The sequence below is a fragment of the Hyla sarda genome, chromosome 13 (assembly GCF_029499605.1).
Source record: "Hyla sarda isolate aHylSar1 chromosome 13, aHylSar1.hap1, whole genome shotgun sequence".
Lineage (NCBI taxonomy): Eukaryota > Metazoa > Chordata > Amphibia > Anura > Hylidae > Hyla > Hyla sarda.
In genome coordinates, this window is record NC_079201.1 from 31,962,479 (window position 1) to 31,982,434 (window position 19,956).

General features: G+C 41.8%; 1 protein-coding gene across 4 annotated transcripts in view; it reads left to right on the forward strand.

Moving 5' to 3' along the window:
* Nucleotides 1-19,956, forward strand: part of SLC26A11 (solute carrier family 26 member 11) — a 75,286-nt gene that overhangs the window by 23,865 nt on the left and 31,465 nt on the right. For all 4 annotated transcript variants that reach the window (XM_056550178.1, XM_056550177.1, XM_056550174.1 and 1 more), the window contains exons 5-7: nt 19,299-19,378; nt 19,477-19,619; nt 19,698-19,873. In XM_056550178.1, the coding sequence (XP_056406153.1) occupies nt 19,299-19,378; nt 19,477-19,619; nt 19,698-19,873 (399 nt within the window). The remainder of the gene's footprint in view (nt 1-19,298; nt 19,379-19,476; nt 19,620-19,697; nt 19,874-19,956) is intronic.

Here is a 19,956-nt window from a genome sequence, read left to right on the forward strand (position 1 = left end):
AATGGGGCTCAAGGTCACAGATATATGGAGTAATGGGGTATTTATTACAATTAATAGTACAAAATTTATCAGATATTGGTTGATGCCTGGCTACCCACAGGGCCCTTTCAGGTGTACAGGAATCGTATATATAAAAATGTTAGACAATCATAATGTAATAAATATCATAAACCTAAAATGCATAGATTAAGAAAAACCTCTGAGATCACTCCAATCAATGATAAAAGTGAATATTGTTATTGTGGATCAACACCAAAAATTATCATAAAGTTCACAAAAGTTCATCCAAGTTTATGGTGAGAGTCGATAGTAAAAAACTCCAAAATAAGCCTCTAGCAATGAAATAGTATAGCAGAAGATTCAGTCTCTCATATGTATCTCGAGCAAGAGATAGCAATGACAATCAATTATTCTCAGCAGCTTTATGTAACAAATTTTCATAAGTAGCAAATCAGGTCACTTTAGATCAAGCCACTTTGTATCAGTTACAGTGCATAGTGAAAGTATTCGGCCCCCTTGAACTTTCCGACCATTTGCCACATTTCAGGCTTCAAACATAAAGATATAAAACTGTAATTTTTTGTGAAGAATCAACAACAAGTGGGACACAATCATGAAGTCGAACAAAATTTATTGGATATTTCAAACTTTGTTAACAAATAAAAAACTGAAAAATTGGGCGTGAAAAATTATTCAGCCCCTTTACTTTCAGTGCAGCAAACTCTCTCCAGAAGTTCAGTGAGGATCTCTGAATGATCCAATGTTGACCTAAATGACTAATGATGATAAATAGAATCCACCTTTGTGTAATCAAGTCTCCATATAAATGCACCTGCACTGTGATAGTCTCAGAGGTCCGTTTAAAGTGCAGAGAGCATCATGAAGAACAAGGAACACACCAGGCAGGTCCAAGATAATGTTGTGGAGAAGTCTAAAGCTGGATTTGGATACAAAAAGATTTCCCAAGCTTTAAACATCCCATGGAGCACTGTGCAAGCGATAATATTGAAATGGAAGGAGTATCAGACCACTGCAAATCTACAAAGACCTGGCCGTCCCTCTAAACTTTCAGCTCATACAAGGAGAAGACTTATCAGAGATGCAGCCAAGAGGCCCATGATCACTCTGGATGAACTGCAGAGATCTACAGCTGAGGTGGGAGACTCTGTCCATAGGACAACAATCAGTCGTATATTGCACAAACCTGACCTTTATGGAAGAGTGGCCAGAAGAAAGCCATTTCTTAAAGATATCCATAAAAAGTGTTGTTTAAAGTTTGCCACAAGCCACCTGGAAGACACCAAACATGTGGAAGAAGGTGCTCTGGTCAGATGAAACCAAAATCAAACTTTTTGGCAACAATGCAAAACGTTATGTTTGGCATAAAAGCAACACAGCTCATCACCCTGAACACACCATCCCCACTGTCAAACATGGTGGTGGCAGCATCATGGTTTGGGCCTGCTTTTCTTCAGCAGGGACAGGGAAGATGGTTAAAATTGATGGGAAGATGGATGGAGCCAAATACCGGACCATTCTGGAAGAAAACCTGATGGAGTCTGCAAAAGACTTGGACGGAGATTTGTCTTCCAACAAGACAATGATCCAAAACATAAAGCAAAATCTATAATGCAATGGTTCACAAATAAACATATCCAGGTGTTAGAATGGCCAAGTCAAAGTCCAGATCTGAATCCAATCGAGAATCTGTGGAAAGAACTGAAAACTGCTGTTCACAAACGCTCTCCATCCAACCTCACTGATCTCCAGCTGTTCACAAACGCTCCATCCAACCTCACTGAGCTCCAGCTGTTTTGCAAGGAGGAATGGGTAAAAACTTCAGTCTCTCGATGTGCAAAACTGATAGAGACATACCCCAAGCGACTTACAGCTGGAATCACAGCAAAAGGTGGCGCTACAAAGTATTAACTTAAGGGGGCTGTATAATTTTGCACACCCGATTTTTCAGTTTTTTATTTGTTAACAAAGTTTGAAATATCCAATAAATTTCGTTCCACTTCATGATTGTGTCCCACTTGTTGTTGATTCTTCAAAAAAAAAATTACAGTTTTATATCTTTATGTTTGAAGACTGAAATGTGGCAAAAGGTCAAAGTTCAAGGGGGGCCGAATACTTACACTATGCACTGTAAAATGGAATGCTCTGTACCAGTGTACGGCTCTGTACAAATTGCAATTCACGGCTCTGCTTGATGTGAATGGGTAAGATATGCTCACCGGTCCGGGCGTCTGCTGCACGGGTGCCGTGACGGGCTCTCCGGTTGATGCAGTCTCCGGTACGTGTATGTGATCCCCGCGCGGCTCCTCCTGGCAGTCTATGGGCCGGCTCTCTCAGCAGGAGAGCTCACCGCTCGGAGACTCTGCCGTCTCCCGGTAAGAGCGATGGATATTGGAGTGGGCCTGGAATCAGGGGACTGCAGCGCTGCGGCTCCACCGCTGAGATGGTGGTTCCGGTGCTCTCCTCGTGTCTCTCCAGCGCGCGCTGGGAGCGATTTTGATTGACAGGTGGCAATCTCTGTAAAACTTAGATATTGGAGGCAGGAGTACAGATGATAGTGATCCCAAGAGTGTAGTATAGTGGGCTGGACGCGTTTCAGAACCTCCTAGGTTCTTTCCTCAGCAGCATGAAATATAGACAATATGGGGGTCATTATCTCGCTCTTTATATATAGTAAAGACATCCCCTTAATTAGTGACATCATATCCAGTGTAAACAGTAGTAAATTTATGAATGGAGGTGTGAAAAAGAAACTAGTGATAGATCTACATAGTCTGAATGTATCAATGTGCCAGAAAGTATGTGTCATATGTATCTGTTAGGTGTTAATATCTATATGTAAAGTCTGTGAGGGCACATATAGACCTATTGTGTGAATATAATTAATACCTTTATTATACTTTAATTTGATTTGATATATATAAAAAGAATATATCTGAGATATCGAAATTAGTACAGTATATCTGAAAAGGTATATGTAAATATATAAAATTGTATATCAAAAATATAATATATATAAAAAAATATAGAAAATGATGTGTACAAACTGAACCTTATGTATTCATGTAGGGCATTGTAAAAATCTATAATAACATAAAAAACAATAAGTGCAGTGAAATACAATATAGGAGACATTGAGTACATGATAGATGACCAATCAGAGTCAGAGGAAGTGGTGTTGGATGCATATATACGTGAATCCATGTACATGTATACTGATACTCAAAATTAAAATCCAGGATAATGAGATTTAGATTATAGTAAAATTTTGAATGTATTCAAATATAAAAAAAAACTAGAATCGAGGAAAATAAAATTTACAAGATGATAAAATTTATAGTATAGGACATAAAAGATTGTATATGATGACTATTTTTATACATATATCTTATATTGGCACAAATTAGCACAGTAGAGAATGAATAATATGAAAACAAAAATATATGTAAAAAATTTATAAATAAAAACTAAAAATAATAAAATTTAAATAAAAATATAGATATAATTATAATTACTGATAATACAATGGCCATGGGGGGAAAAGGAGGGGGGGGGGGAAAGGACCAACTAAGGGTCAGTAGGAGTGCTGGAAAACAACAGCCAAACGCCTACCGGCCGTCCATTGGGCCCACCCCCGTGGTATTCTAAAAAGCCGAATAGTTCCAAATCGCTGTTAAGTCTTCCTAGATTCGGCTCGGGACATTTTACTGATGCAGTTGCCTCCCCTCCAGTTCTGTTGAATTTGTTGTATGGCTGTGAATTTTAAGTTGTTAGGGTTGCTTTGGTGGAACAGTTTGAAGTGTGCTGATAGGGGGTGCTTATCATTCTGTTTTTTAATATTATAGCTGTGCTCTAATATACGTGTCTTTAGAGCTCGAGATGTACGGCCCATGTACTGTTTGTGACATGGGCATTGGATCATATAAATGACCCCCCTACTTGCACAGTTCAAAAATTCTTAGATTTTATATGAGAACTCGTTGACCGTGGATTTTATTACTGTAGTGCGTTTTTCGAACTTAGTCACTTTGCAGTTGGGGCATTGCCCTCATCTAAAGAAACCTTTTAGATCAAGTAAAGTAGTTGTGGGTTTAGGGTTGGGATTTTTGGCACGAATAGTGGGGGCTATTTTGATTCCTAAATTTGGGGCTCTGGTATAGACAATTGGGGGTTTATCTGGGAGAATACTACCAATTGTCTTGTCCTGTTGTAGCAATGGCCAGTATTTGTTAATTATGGTTTCAATTTTCCTGTGTTGGGTGTTGTATGGTATGATTATCTTGGAGTTGTCTGAAATGGATGTAATTGGTCTGGTAGGGTTCTTAGGGGTGAAGAATGTTGTTCTGTCCAATTGTCGTACTTTATCTAATGATATTTGTAAATTAGACAAAGGGTACTTTTTTTCTAAAAATTTATTGGTAAGTGTGATGGCTTCAACCTCAAACTGTTCGTTTTCTGTACAATTTCGTTTGAGCCTTCTGAATTGGCTGGTCGGAACATTTGTCAACCATTGTGGAAGATGACAACTTGTATGTAATATGAAGCCATTCTTGGCCACCGGTTTCCGGTATGTGCTAAGGATTAATTTGTCTACTTTTGTAGTGATTAATAGATCTAGAAATTCTACAGAATCCGAACTAATATTGGGTGTAAATTTGAGGTTCAAGTTATTGCTGTTAAGGGATGTAATGAAGTGGTCCAGGTTGGATCTGGAACCCCGCCAAATGTAAAAAATTTCGTCTATGTAACGGTGCCAGGACACCAGATCGCCCCCCAGCTTAGGATCAATGGTGGTGCTCTCCCAATCCGCCATAAACAAATTGGCTTAGCTGGGCGCAAATCTTGTGCCCATGGCTGTCCCGTTAATCTGTAAATAATAATCACTGGAAAAATAAAAATAATTTTGTGTCAATATAAAATGGATACTGTCTCTGATTAAATTAATCTGTTCTAATGGTAAGTCTGCATGTGATTGTAATATGGATGTGATGGCATCTAATCCTTGTGAGTCATTGATGATTGTGTATAGTGAGCTGACATCAAGTGTGTCTAAGAACCATGATGGGTCCCAATTGATGGCTTCTACAATTTGGATAATTTTGGTTGTGTCTTGTAAATAAGATTTGGTTTTTTTGACATACGATTGCAGATATTGATCAATGTATTGTGATAAATTGGAAGTTAAGGAACCTATACCTGAAACTATTGGGCGGCCAGGTGGTTGTGTAGGGTTCTTGTGGATTTTTGGGATAGTGTAAAAAACTGGAATACGTTTCTGTGTGCCAAGGATAAAGTCTGATTCTTGTTTGGTTAATATACCTTGTTCTAATGCCTTATTGCACATAGAATTAAGTTCCTCAAAATAGCCTATGGTTGGGTCATTTTTAAGTTTGATGTAAGTATTAAGATCATTTAATTGGGATATGCATTCTGCTATGTAGGTTGCTGTGTCCATCACCACTATGCCCCCGCCCTTGTCGGCCGGCCTAATGTTGATGGACAAATCTTGCTGGAGCTGTTTAAGCGCTATGGTTTCCCCTGGCGACAAATTACCCCATGCATTTTTAGGTATTTTTTTTATTTTTCTGAGGTCATTTTCTATGGCTTTTTTGAAGGATGTCATATCTGCGCTAATTTCTTGTCTGGGAAAGAAATTTGATTTATTTTTGAGGGATGTGTGCTGGTATTTAGATGTGTTTTCTAATTTAGGTTCCATAGGGTTTTTGATACAGTATTTTTTGAGGCAAGGTTGACGAATATATTTTTCTAATCCAATGTATACCCCAAATTTGTCAAGTTGTTGGCTTGGGGCAAACTTGAGGCTTTTATTAAGTAATTGAAATTGGTTTGGGCTAAGTGGGGCAGAACTAAGGTTAAAAATGGCACTGTCAGTATTCTCTAGATTCATATTTTGCTCAATTTGACCTTTTGGTTGCTCTATTTCTTCTATTATGTCCTCCTACGAATTCTCTTTTTCTGTTGCTGATTAGTGGTGTTGTGTGAATTTGGGCTACTATTTCCACCGTCTGTATGATTTTCCGTGGTTCTGTATTGGGTTTGGGTAATGTGTCCATCTTGTGAGTGGGTGATTGTTTGTTCTGGTAATTGTAGTGGTTGTATGGATATCTTTTTGGTTGTGTTTGATATGGCACATAAGTTCTGGGTTGTTTCCAATTGTGGTGTGGGGAGTGTGTTGTCCGTGTCCTGGCACCGTTACATAGAAGACATTTTTTTTTTTTTACATCCCTTAACAGCAAGAACTTGAACCTCAAATTTACACCCAATATTAGTTTGGATTCTGTAGAATTTCTAGATCTATTAAGCACTACAAAAGTAGACAAATTAATCCTTAGCACATACCAGAAACCGGTGGCCAAGAATGGCTTCGTATTACATACAAGTTGTCATCTTCCACAATGGTTGACAAATGTTCCGACCAGCCAATTCAGAAGGCTCAAACAAAATTGTACAGAAAACGAACAGTTTGAGGTTGAAGCCCTCACACTTACCAAGAAATTTTTAGAAAAAAAGTACCCTTTGTCTAATTGACAAATATCATTAGATAAAGTACGACAATTGGACAGAACAACATTCTTCACCCCTAAGAACCCTACCAGACCAATTACATCCATTTCAGCCAACTCCAAGATAATCATACCATACAACACCCAACACAAGAAAATTGAAACCATAATTAACAAATACTGGCCATTACTACAACAGGACAAGACAATTGGTAGTATTCTCCCAGATAAACCCCCAATTGTCTATACCAGAGCCCCAAATTTAGGAATCAAAAAATCCCCCACTATTCATTACCGAAAATCCCAACCCTAAACCCACAACTACTTTACTTGATCTAAAAGGTTTCTTAAGATGCGGGCAATGCCCCAACTGCAAAGTGACTAAGTTCGAAAAACGCGCTACAGTAATAAAATCCACGGTCAACGAGTTCTCATATAAAATCAAAGACTTTTTGAACTGTGCAAGTAGGGGGGTCATTTATATGATCCAATGCCCATGTCGCAAACAGTACGTGGGCCGTACATCTCGAGCTCTAAAGACACGTATATTAGAGCACAGCTATAATATTAACCCCTTAAGGACTCATAACGTATGAGAACGTCATGAGCTTTCCCGGCCCCCCGCAGCTAGCTGGAGCGGAGTCGGTGCCCGATGCCTGCTGAAATAGTTCAGCAGGCATCGTGGCATATCGCCCAGGGGGGTCATGATGACCCCCCTCATGTTGGCGATGGCCGCAGATCGCTGTACAATTCAGCCCAGCGATCTGCGGCGGATTCCGGGTCAATCGGGTCTCCAGTGACCCGGAAATACTGGCTGATCTGGGCCGTCTCTGACGGCCCCGAACAGCCATGGCTAGCAGGGGTGAGGTGGCTCACGATCAACCTGATTCGTCGGCCGGTTTACCGGCCGACCAATCAGGGCACCTTCTGCGGGTGTCACTCCCGCAACCCGCTCCGCCCCTCTTCCGGAGGACGTGAGCGGGTGCGGGACGTGGACCCCGGCAGCTGGGGACCCCGATCCCCGGCGTCCCTGTTGGGATCGGGGCCCCAGGAGCGGCGGCAGTGGCGAGGGACTGACCTGCAGCGTGAATCAGCAGTTGGACTTGAGTGACAGCCTCCTGCTGTTGCTTAGCAACAGCTCCCAGCATGCAAAAAGGGCATGCTGGGAGCTTTAATTATGCAACAGCAGGAGGCAGACCACCACAACTCCCAGCATTCCCTAATGGGCATGCTGGGACTTATAGTTTTGCAACAGCTGGAAGCACATTTTTTCTATGGAAAAGTGTACCTTCAGCTGTTGTATAACTACAACTCCCAGCTTGCACAATCAGCTAAAGTAGGAATGGTGCATCTGCTGGTTGCATAACTACAACTCCCAGCATGCCCGTTGGCTGTCGGTGACTGCTGAGAGTTGTAGTTTTGCAACAGCTGAAGGCAGACTGGTTGTGAAACACGGAGTTAAGTAGCAAACCAGTGTGCCTCCAGCTGTTGCATAACTACAACCCCAACATCCCCAGCCAAAGTAGTGTGCCTCCAGCTGTTGCATAACTACAACTCCCAGCATGTACGGTCTATCAGTGCATGCTGGGAGTTGTAGTTTTGCAACAGCTGAAGGCACACTGGTTGCAAAACACTGAGTTTGTTACTAAACTCGGTGTTTCACAACCAGTGTGCCTCCAGCTGTTGCAAAACTACAACTCCCAGCATGTACTGATAGACCGTACATGCTCGGAGTTGTAGTTTTGCAACAGCTGGATGTTCCCCCCCCCCAATGTGAATGTACAGGGTACACTCACATGGGTGGAGGTTTACAGTAAGTATCCGGCTGCAAGTTTGAGCTGTGGCAAATTTTCTGCCGCAGCTCAAACTGCCAGCGAGAAACTACTGTGAACCCCCGCCCGTGTGACTGTACCCTAAAAACACTACACTAACACAAAATAAAAGAAAAAGTAAAAAACACTACATATACACATACCCCTACACAGCCCCCCTCCCCTTCCCAATAAAAACGAAAAACGTCTGGTACGCCACTGTTTCCAAAACGGAGCCTCCAGCTGTTGCAAAACAACTACTCCCAGTATTACCAAACAGCCACTGACTGTCCAGGCATGCTGGGAGTTTTACAACAGCTGGAGGCACCCTGTTTGGGAATCACTGGCATAGAATACCCCTAAGTCCACCTATGCAAGTCCCTAATCTAGGCCTCAAATGCTCATGGTGCTCTCACTTTGGAGCCCTGTCGTATTTCATGGCAACAGTTTAGGGTCACCTATGGGGTATCGCCGTACTCGGGAGAAATTGTGTTACAAATTTTGGGGGGTATTTTCTGGTATTACCCTTTTTAAAAATGTAAAATTTTTGGGAAACCAAGCATTTTAGGTAAAAAAAATATAATTTTTTTTGCATATGCAAAAGTCGTGAAACACCTGTGGGGTATAAAGGTTCACTTTACCCCTTGTTACGTTCCCCGAGGGGTCTAGTTTGCAAAATGGTATGCCATGTGTTTTTTTTTTTTTTTTTTTTTTTGCTGTTCTGGCACCATAGGGGCTTCCTAAATGCGGCATGCCCCCAGAGCAAAATTTGCTTCCAAAACGCCAAATGTGACTCCCTCTCTTCTGAGACCTGTAGTGCGCCAGCAGAACACTTTTCACCCCCATATGGGGTGTTTTCTGAATCGGGAGAAATTGGGCTTCAAATTTTGGGAGTTATTTTCTGCTATTACCCTTTTTAAAAATGTTAAATTTTTTTTTATTTTTTTACATATGCAAAAGTCGTGAATCACCTGTGGGGTATTAAGGTTCACTTTACCCCTTGTTATGTTCACCGAGGGGCCTAGTTTCCAAAATGGTATGCCATGTGTTTTTTTTTTTTTTTTTTTTTTTTTTTTTTTTTGCTGTTCTGGCACCATAGGGGCTTCCTATGACATGCCCCCCCCCCCCCAAAAAACCATTTGTCGCTCCTTCCCTTCTGAGCCCTCTACTGCGCCTGCTGAACAATTAACATAGACATATGAGGTTTGTCCTTACTCAAGAGAAATTGGGTTTCAAATACAAGTAAAAATTTTCTCCTTTTTACCCCTTGCAAAAATTCAAAAATTGGGTCTACAAGAATATGCGAGTGTAAAAAAATGAAGATTTTGAATTTTCTCTTTCACTTTGCTGCTATTCCTGTGAAACACCTAAAGGGTTAAAACACTTACTGAATGTCATTTTGAATACTTTGGGTGGTGTAGTTTTTATAATGGGGTCATTTATGGGGTATTTCTAAAAATGAAGACCCTTCAAATCCACTTCAAAACTGAACTGGTCCATGAAAAGTAGTGAGTTTGAAAATTGCTGCTGAACTTTGAAGCCCTCTGGTGTCTTCCAAAAGTAAAAACTCATAAATTTTATGATGCCAAAAGAAAGTAGACATTGTATATGTGAATAAAAAAAAAATGTATTTTGAATATCCATTTTTCTTACAAGCAGAAAGCTTCAAAGTTAGAAAAATGCTAAATTTTCATTTTTTTTCATCAAATTTGGGGATTTTTCACCAAGAAAGGATGCAATTTCCCACAAAAATTTACCACTATGTTAAAGTATAATATGTCACGAAAAAACTTTCTCGGAAACAGAATGATAAGTAAAAGCATTCCAGAGTTATTAATGTTTAAAGTGACAGTGGTCAGATGTGCAAAAAACGTCCGAGTCCTTAAATGGGCACTGTCACCAACTTTATTTTTTGATATGTTGTAGTACTTATATACTACAACATATCTCTAATATACTTTTATTATAATTTTTTTTCATTAAAAAGGTTTAATTTACATTTAAAAAACGGCCACTGAAAAAGGACTGATTTTGGAGTGGCAATCAGTCCTTTTTCAGTTAGGCTGCACTCGCTCCCTGCCTGTCAATCAGACAGGCGGGAGCGAGCGCATTGGCTCCCCGGCCACTGGCTGGGAGGCCACTCCTCCCGCACATCACCACCACCGCCTCGTTGCCGCCGCTGTCCCTGCATGCCCGCTGCCGGACTCTGCAGTAACTGCAAGTGTAATGAGGGAACGGGGTATGTGGGGCGGGGAGGGGGGGAGGAGGGAACGGGCTAGTGCCGTAGAAGGGGGGGAGGAGGGAACGGGCTAGCAAAAAATAAATAAATAGGATGGTGGGAGCTACCCTTTAAGGTGAAAAAGGGCTAAGTCCTTAAGGGGTTAAAAAACAGAACGATAAGCACCCCCTATCAGCACACTTCAAACAGTTCCACCAAAGCAACCCTAACAACTTAAAATTCACAGCCATACAACAAATTCAACAGAACTGGAGGGGAGGCAACTGCATCAGTAAAATGTCCCGAGCCGAATCTAGGAAGACTTAACAGCGATTTGGAACTATTCGGCTTTTTAGAATACCACGGGGGTGGGCCCAATGGACGGCCGGTAGGCGTTTGGCTGTTGTTTTCCAGCACTCCTACTGACCCTTAGTTGGTCTTTTTTCCCCCATAGCCATTGTATTATCAGTAATTATAATTACCGTATTTTTCGCCCTATAGGATGCACCGGCGTATAAGACGCACTGTATTTTTATGTGCAAAATCTAAAAAATGTTAGACTTTGAACCCAATAGTGGTCTTCAACCTGCGGACCTCCAGATGTTGCAAAACTACATCTCCCAGCATGCCTGGACAGCCGTTGGCTGTCCGGACATGCTGGGAGTTGTAGTTTTGCAACATCTGGAGGTCCGCAGATTGAAGACCACTGCATAGGAGGTAATACTCACGTGTCCCCGCCACTCCGGACCCGTCACCGCTGCCCTGGATGTCGCTCCATTGCTGTCGCCGTGTCCCCGTCGCTCTGCTGCCGGCCTGCTGCTGAACGTCTCTGCTGCCGGCCGGGTATCCTCGCTCTCCGTCTCCGTCATCACGTTGTTACGCACGCCGACGCACGTACGCGACGACGCGATGACTAGTAAGGAGAGTGCCGGCCATACAGGGGATCCCTGAACGGAGAAGACACCGAGGAGGCAGGTAAGGTCCCTCCCGGTGTCCTGTAAGCACTAACCTGGCTATTCAGTCGGGCTGTTCGGGACCGCCGCGGTGAAATTGCGGTGGTCCCGAACAGCCCGACTGAACAGCAGGGTTAGTGTCACTTTCCCTTCAGACGCGACGGTCAGCTTTGATCGCCGCGTCTGAAGGGTTAATGCAGGGCATCACCGTGATCGGTGATGTCCTGTATTAGCCGCGGGTCCCGGCCGTTGATGGCCGCAGGGACCGCCGCGATAGGGGTGTATTCGCCGTATAAGACCCACCGACTTTTTCCCCCCAGTTTTGGGGAAGAAAAAGTGCGTCTTATACGGCGAAAAATACGGGTATATCTATATTTTTATTTTATTATTTTTAGTTTTTATTTATACATTTTTTACATATATTTTTGTTTTCATATTATTCATTCTCTACTGTGCTAATTTGTGCCAATATAAGATATATGTATAAAAATAGTCATCATATACAATCTTTTATGTCCTATACTATAAATGTTATCGTCTTGTAAATTTTATTTTACTCGATTCTAGTTTTTAATATTTGCATACATTCTAAATTTTACTATAATCTAAATCTCATTATCCTGGATTTTAGTTTTGAGTATCAGTATACATGTACGTGGATTCACGTATATATGCATCCAACACCACTTCCTCTGACTCTGATTGGTCATCTATCATGTACTCAATGTCTCCTATATTGTATTTCACTGCACTTATTGTTTTTTATGTTATTATAGATTTTTACAATGCCCTACATGAATACATAAGGTTCAGTTTGTACACATCATTTTCTATATTTTCTTATATATATTATATTTTTGATATACAATTTTTTATATAGATGTTTTATATATTTACATATACCTTTTCAGATATACTGTACTAATTTCGATATCTCAGATATATTCTTTTTATATATATCATATCAAATTAAAGTATAATAAAGGTATTAATTATATTCACACAATAGGTCTATATGTGCCCTCACAGACTTTACATATAGATATTAACACCTAACAGATACATATGACACATACTTTCTGGCACATTGATACATTCAGACTATGTAGATCTATCACTTACTACTGTTTACACTGGATATGATGTCACTAATTAAGGGGATGTCTTTACTATATATAAAGAGCGAGATAATGACCCCCATATTGTCTATATTTCATGTTGCTGAGGAAAGAACCTAGGAGGTTCTGAAACGCGTCCAGCCCACTATACTACACTCTTGGGATCACTATCATCTGTACTCCTGCCTCCAATATCTAAGTTTTACAGAGATTGCCACCTGTCAATCAAAATCGCTCCCAGCGTGCGCTGGAGAGACACGAGGAGAGCACCGGAACAAGCATTTCATTTTAACTGATACAACGTGGCTTGATCTAAAGTGACCTGATTTGCTACTTATGAAAATTTGTTACATAAAGCTGCTGAGAATAATTGATTGTCATTGCTATCTCTTGCTCGAGATACATATGAGAGACTGAATCTTCTGCTATACTATTTCATTGCTAGAGGCTTATTTTGGAGTTTTTGACTATCGACTCTCACCATAAACTTGGATGAACTTTTGTGAACTTTATGATAATTTTTGGTGTTGATCCACAATAACAATATTCACTTTTATCATTGATTGGAGTGATCTCAGAGGTTTTTCTTAATATATGTATTTTATGTTTTTTATGATATTTATTACATTATGATTGTCTAACATTTTTATATATACGATTCCTGTACACCTGCAAGGGCCCTGTGGGTAGCCAGGCATCAACCAATATCTGATAAATTTTGTATTATTAATTCTAATAAATACCACATTACTCCATATATCCGAGACCTTGATTTTCTGTATTTTATTGTCTAGATATATTGTGACACCTGAGGTATAGGTGTCTGTTGTGTAGCCCAGGTCTTAATTGCTGTCCAGATCACTTTAGCCTCTCCATACTTCTTTTTCACTTATAAAATGTGTTCAATGTGCTGCCCATTGTGTTGGATTGTCAATGCAACCCTCTTCTACTCTTCATACACTGATAGCAACACCATAGGAGAAATGCTAGCACAGGCTTCCAGTATCCGTATACACTGCTATATACACCGCAGGAGAAATGCTAGCACAGGCTTCAGTATCCGTATACACTGCTATATACTACTATATACACCGCAGTAGAAATGCTAGCACAGGCTTCCAGTATCCGTAGTTTCAGGTGCTGCACATCTCGTATCTCCACAGCATAGACAATTGCCTTCAGATGACCCCAAAGATAAAAGTCTAAGGGGGTCATTCAACTGGCCCACGATGACCAATCCACTTTCCAGGAAACTGTTCATCTAGGAATGCTCGGACCTGACACCCATAATGTGGTGGTCATCATCTTGCTGGAAAAACTCAGGGAACGTACCAGCTTCAGTGCATAAAGAGGGAAACACATCATCATGTAGCAATTTCACATATCCAGTGGCCTTGAGGTTTCCATTGATGAAGAATGGCCCCACTATCTTTGTACCCACACCATACCTTCAATTTTTGTGTTCCAACAGTCTTGGAGGGATCTATCCAATGTGGGTTAGTGTCAGACCAATAGCGGTGGTTTTGTTTGTTAACTTCACCATTCACATAAAAGTTTCCTCATCACTGAACAAAATCTTCTTTGTAAAGGGTCCTGTTCCAATTTTTGTTTTGCCCATTCTGCAGCACCTGAAACTACGGATACTGGAAGCCTGTGCTAGCATTTCTCCTGCGGTGTATATAGTAGTATATAGCAGTGTATATGGATACTGGAAGCCTGTGCTAGCATTTCTCCTGCGGTGTATATAGTAGTGTATATACGGATACTGGAAACCTGTGCTAGCATTTCTCCTGCGGTGTATATAGTAGTATATAGCAGTGTATATGGATACTGGAAGCCTGTGCTAGCATTTCTCCTGCGGTGTATATAGTAGTATATAGCAGTGTATACGGATACTGGAAGCCTGTGCTAGCATTTCTCCTGCGGTGTATATAGTAGTATATAGCAGTGTATATGGATACTGGAAGCCTGTGCTAGCATTTCTCCTGCGGTGTATATAGTAGTATATAGCAGTGTATACGGATACTGGAAGCCTGTGCTAGCATTTCTCCTGCGGTGTATATAGTAGTATATAGCAGTGTATATGGATACTGGAAGCCTGTGCTAGCATTTCTCCTGCGGTGTATATAGTAGTGTATATACGGATACTGGAAACCTGTGCTAGCATTTCTCCTGCGGTGTATATAGTAGTATATAGCAGTGTATATGGATACTGGAAGCCTGTGCTAGCATTTCTCCTGCGGTGTATATAGTAGTATATAGCAGTGTATACGGATACTGGAAGCCTGTGCTAGCATTTCTCCTGCGGTGTATATAGTAGTATATAGCAGTGTATACGGATACTGGAAGCCTGTGCTAGCATTTCTCCTGCGGTGTATATAGTAGTATATAGCAGTGTATACAGATACTGGAAGCCTGTGCTAGCATTTCTCCTGCGGTGTTGCTATCAGTGTGTGAAGAGTGGGAGAAGAGGGTTGCATTGACAATCCAACACAATGGGCAGCACATTGAACACATTTTATAAGTGGTCAGAAACTTGTAAATAACTCATGAAAGAATAAAGTTACGTTAAAACCAAGCACATGTTTGTTTTTCTTGTGAAATTCCCAATAAGTTTGATGTGTCACATGACCCTCTTCCTATTAAAAAAACGAAAGTTGAATTCAAAATGTCCGACTTCAAAATGGCCGCCATGGTCACCACCCATCTTGAAAAGTTTCCCCCCTCACATATACTAATGTGCCACAAACAAGAAGTTAATATCACCAACCATTCCCATTTTATTAAGGTGTATCCATATAAATGGCCCACCCTGTACTTTTGCTATACCCCTACTAGTCTGTCTTCTTGTATGTTGTTAATGTTCTTCCTTCTATATTTGCAAGACTAAATGCGAAATTGACTGCATACCCATAAACAATAGTGCTTACTAGTATGTCAGTATTATTTCTAAAGGGGTACTCTGAAGAAAAAATATATACAAATCAGCTGGTATCTGAAAGTTGACCTCTATTTATTATAATAATAATTTAGGTAAAAATCAAGCCTTCCAGTATTTATCAGAAGCTATATGTCCTGGAGGAAGACATGAAGTCTTCTTTCCAGGTAGACCCTGTCACTCTGGGCAGGAAAAAGTGCGGCCCTGAACTGGCTCACACCCTCTGTCCCTACCTTTTGGGGTGCCAACCTCCTTAATAGGGTGGCCTTAACCAAGGTGCCAGCCTCTATGCTATCCACACAGTATGGAAGTCATGGAACAAGTCAGGGCACAAAAGGGTTAACCAACAACCACACAGCAAAAGACAGGAAAATCACATATAAAGGTATAATCAGTCAAACTAGAGAGAGTAACGCAGTATAGATACATTAAGCAATAATTCTTTATTTCATATAGTGCAGGATTCAAACATCAGCATAGCAGGAAAAGAGCAACCTGTTTCTAGTGCACATAGCACCCTTATTCATACTACTATACCCAGACTAAACCAAACTTGAATAAGAAAAAGTTTGGCACACTTCCTCACAATCATTGGACCAATTAGATTGGACACAAATGGTGCAATTAAAGAAGAGGTGGGCAAGTCAGACAAACATATCCAAGTGAAAAATGAGTCCCGAAGAATACATAAATCCCTAAAACGTACACTTGTAAAATATACTTTATAATCAATGGACACATAAAATAATTCCAAAATGACACATTAGAAATATAAAACCCACACAAGTCAATACCAAAACACATAAAGAGATATTAGCAATGGATTGCACAGGTCAGTCACCATGCACATGATACAGTATGACACATGAAAAACAGAGAGAAAAATATTTCCTAATTTAGACTGTATTTATCAGGCCACACCCGCACCATATTCAGGAAAGACATAGCAAGGAAAGTATAGGTCACCATGCTAGGAAAAATCTGAGACAACAGTCATTTTGTATGCTAATACAATAAAATTAATATTGGAGTGAAAATCCAAGAGGAATTGTGAGTAAACCGTCACATACAGGTACAGACACTATATTATGAACTTCTCTAACTTTACAGCCCCTGTAGCATAGTCGAATAAAAAAAATTCCTGGAATGCCCCTTAGTTCGCTTGCAGATTTGGGAAGTTGTTGTTTTCGAGGATTCAGTGAGAAGCCGAGCACAAGTCCTGCCTACCCCAGAACAGTGCTTCAGGGAATACGTCCTCTTGCGGCTTCATTATCTCAGAGATCAACCCACGGGCACAGATTGGTGCAGCAAGAAATGGAGCTTGAGGCTCATTACCATGCACTGTACTGGTGGGCAAGCTGCAGGCAGCCAGAGCCAAACACTGCCTGTTCTCCGGAAGGGACAGACTTAGGCTGGCCTGGTCTATTGTGGGACGCATTAGTGGAGCGGTATGACTTTGTCCATACCGAGGCATGCAGGCTCCGGGACAAGCGGAGAGAGATACTGCCGTATCTATCTTGGCTGACTTACCAGGAATGGTACCTCGCAGAAGCTTACCTGTCCTTGTTTGAGGGTGATTTCTACGGTCCCGAGCCCTGTACAGTAGAGGAAGCCGACACAGACAAGATCGCTGGTCTCTGCCCCCCCCCCACTTGGAGAATTGTTTTACGGGAGACACAGTGGTCGGCTCATCGCCCCTGTGGCTGCAGACGTTCTTGGGAGGTGACACAAACAGTGAGCCTCCCCATCGGCAGACGTTGCAACCGGGCGAGGAGGCAGTCGACCTCCCTCTCCACCTACCGATCACATCCCCTGCTGAAGTGTCGGCATCAGGGCAGAGTTCTGCTACACTCTGTCCAGCACCGAACACTGCTGGCAGCTCTGCAGTTACAGAGGGGACCGTGATCCCTGCACCGGTCCAGCCAGGATGCCCAGCAGCTGTAGAACAGTACAGGGCTGGTACAGTCGGTGTGGCTCCCGAGTGGCAGATATTGCAACCTGGTGTGGAGGCAGTTGGCCTCCTGCCCCTCCGACCGCCAATGCATGGTGGCTTTGTTTGGGAAGCTCGGAAGCTAGCCTCCTTCCCACGGACTACGGGCCGGGTCAGGCCTTCCCCCTCCCCTGGCTGGGGGGGAGAAGCAGAAACATTTTTTGTGGGGAGCCCCAGTGAGTTTCATGTAGGGCTTGCTGATATTGGATTATGTTGTTGCTGCACACCCCCAACCAAGAGGAGGACCAGGGCAACTGGGACTGGTGGTTGCAGCCCGGACAGCCCCTAGTGGATTCATTGGGATCGCACCGGGATCGCACTGTGACTGTTCCTAGAGTCAACTTACCCCTTCGCTATTGTTTCCTTGGCTCCCAGAGTGACTATGCACCCCCCCCCCCCTCTCATCACTCCATACTGCATTTCCTGATTTTGGACTTCTACCAGGCCAGCAGGAGTCCAAAGTCTGTGCAAGAGATAGGGGGGAAATGTGCTCTGGACAAGTAGGGAGACACCTAGTGGCAGCTTTTTTAAACACAAAACATAGAAAACTATTTTTTTTTTTAAACAAAGTACATTAGAAAGATTTTTTATTTACCATAAGGAATGCAATTACAAAAATTTGTAGTTTTAATGACTGTGCCCGTTTAGGAAAATATAAAGGTATGGCTATTCAACCACTCCTCCTGATTGGTCCAGGTGTTGTAACAGCAATGGGCCACGCTGTAGCTGAAGAGGATGGGCTAGTGCTGCTATCAGACCAAGAGACAAACACCTGTTACAGTGCTCTCTGTTGCCACCTCTGTACAAGTCAGGAACTGTCCAGAGCATGAGCAAATCCCTATAGCAAACCTCTTCTGTTCTTGATTTTTAACCTCTAAAGCAATGCTTTCTGCCCAGTGCAACTGAACATTCAAGTGAATGTTAGTTTCACGCACAGCAAGTCTCTCATCCCTTTTCTGTGAAGGATAAGCAGCGCTTAAAGGGGTACTCCACTAACCCAGCATCTGGTACATTTTGTTCTAAACGCTGGGGGCAGGCTGTGGGGGTGGTGATGTCACAGCCACACTCCTTGTGACGTCACACCCCCTCAATGCGAGTCTATGGGAGGGGGCATGGCGGCTGCCATGCCCCTCCCATAGACTTGCATTGAGGGGGTGTGATGTGACATCACAAGGGGTGTGGCCGTGACATCACCACCCCCGCAGCCCGCACCCAGCGTTTGGAACAAAATGTTCCGGATGCTGGGCCAGTGAGGTACCCCTTTAAAGGGGTACACCCGTGCCCCAGTGTTCTGAACATTTTGTTCAGAACGTTGGAGCGGGCGGCCGTGATTGTAGATGTCCTGGCAGTCAAATTCCCATTGTTTGGAAAGTTATAGCATATCCTAGTGATATTTCCACCCAACGTTCATGAGACCACCAGGTGCTGCGCGAATAATGGATAAGATGCAGTGGAGTACCCCTTTAAGGAACCACTCAGAATAGCAGTTTGATGCTTCACAATCTGGGCTATTGGTGTGTTCTCGAATAGTCCTGCAGTTTTAGAATAAAATATTACATTTGTGACCAGACCTTGACGATACTCTATTCATATGATTTATTTTTTTTTTTTAAGATCAGCCCTTATACCATGTGTATGCATAAATAGCCAAACATATATGTATATATACATCTTTATTCAGTTTTCTTTACCCAACAATATTAGCAGTATTTCTCTTGTTTCTTTCAGAATCTTCTAGGTCTAAAGGATATTCCTCGTCAATTTGTCTTACAAGTTTATGAGACTTTTCACAAGCTTCCATCCATCAGGTCAGCGCTATCCTCTCATAGAAAAGTTTACATATTAATTTGTGATTTTTCCATATAGTTATGCAAATATTGTGCATTTCTTTTGTTTGTTTTTTTAGACTTGGTGATGCCGTTCTTGGTTTTCTTTGCATCGCCTTTCTTTTGGCACTGAAATTCATGAAAGATCATTTTCCAAGGGTATATAGAGGAATGCCAAGATGCTATCGGCTCTGCTACATCATTGTTTGGGTAACTACAACAGGTATGTTTTATATAGGTAAAGGACACTGAACAGACCCCTGACCTCAGTGCATTATTGATAAAATATTGTTTGTTATAGCCAGAAATGCGATTGTGGTAGTCGCTGCAGGTCTGGTGGCCTACTCTTTCCATGTGATGGGTTTACATCCTTTCATCCTTACTGGAAAGACCGCCGAAGGTCTCCCCGAGTTCCATCTGCCCCCTTTCTCAGAGAAGACTGACAACCGCACCGTCTCATTCAGTGAAATGGTTCAGGTAGGTGAGATACACTTAGATTGACATGGAAAAATGAAGGGACATTACAACATTGAGATATATATATATATATATATATATAT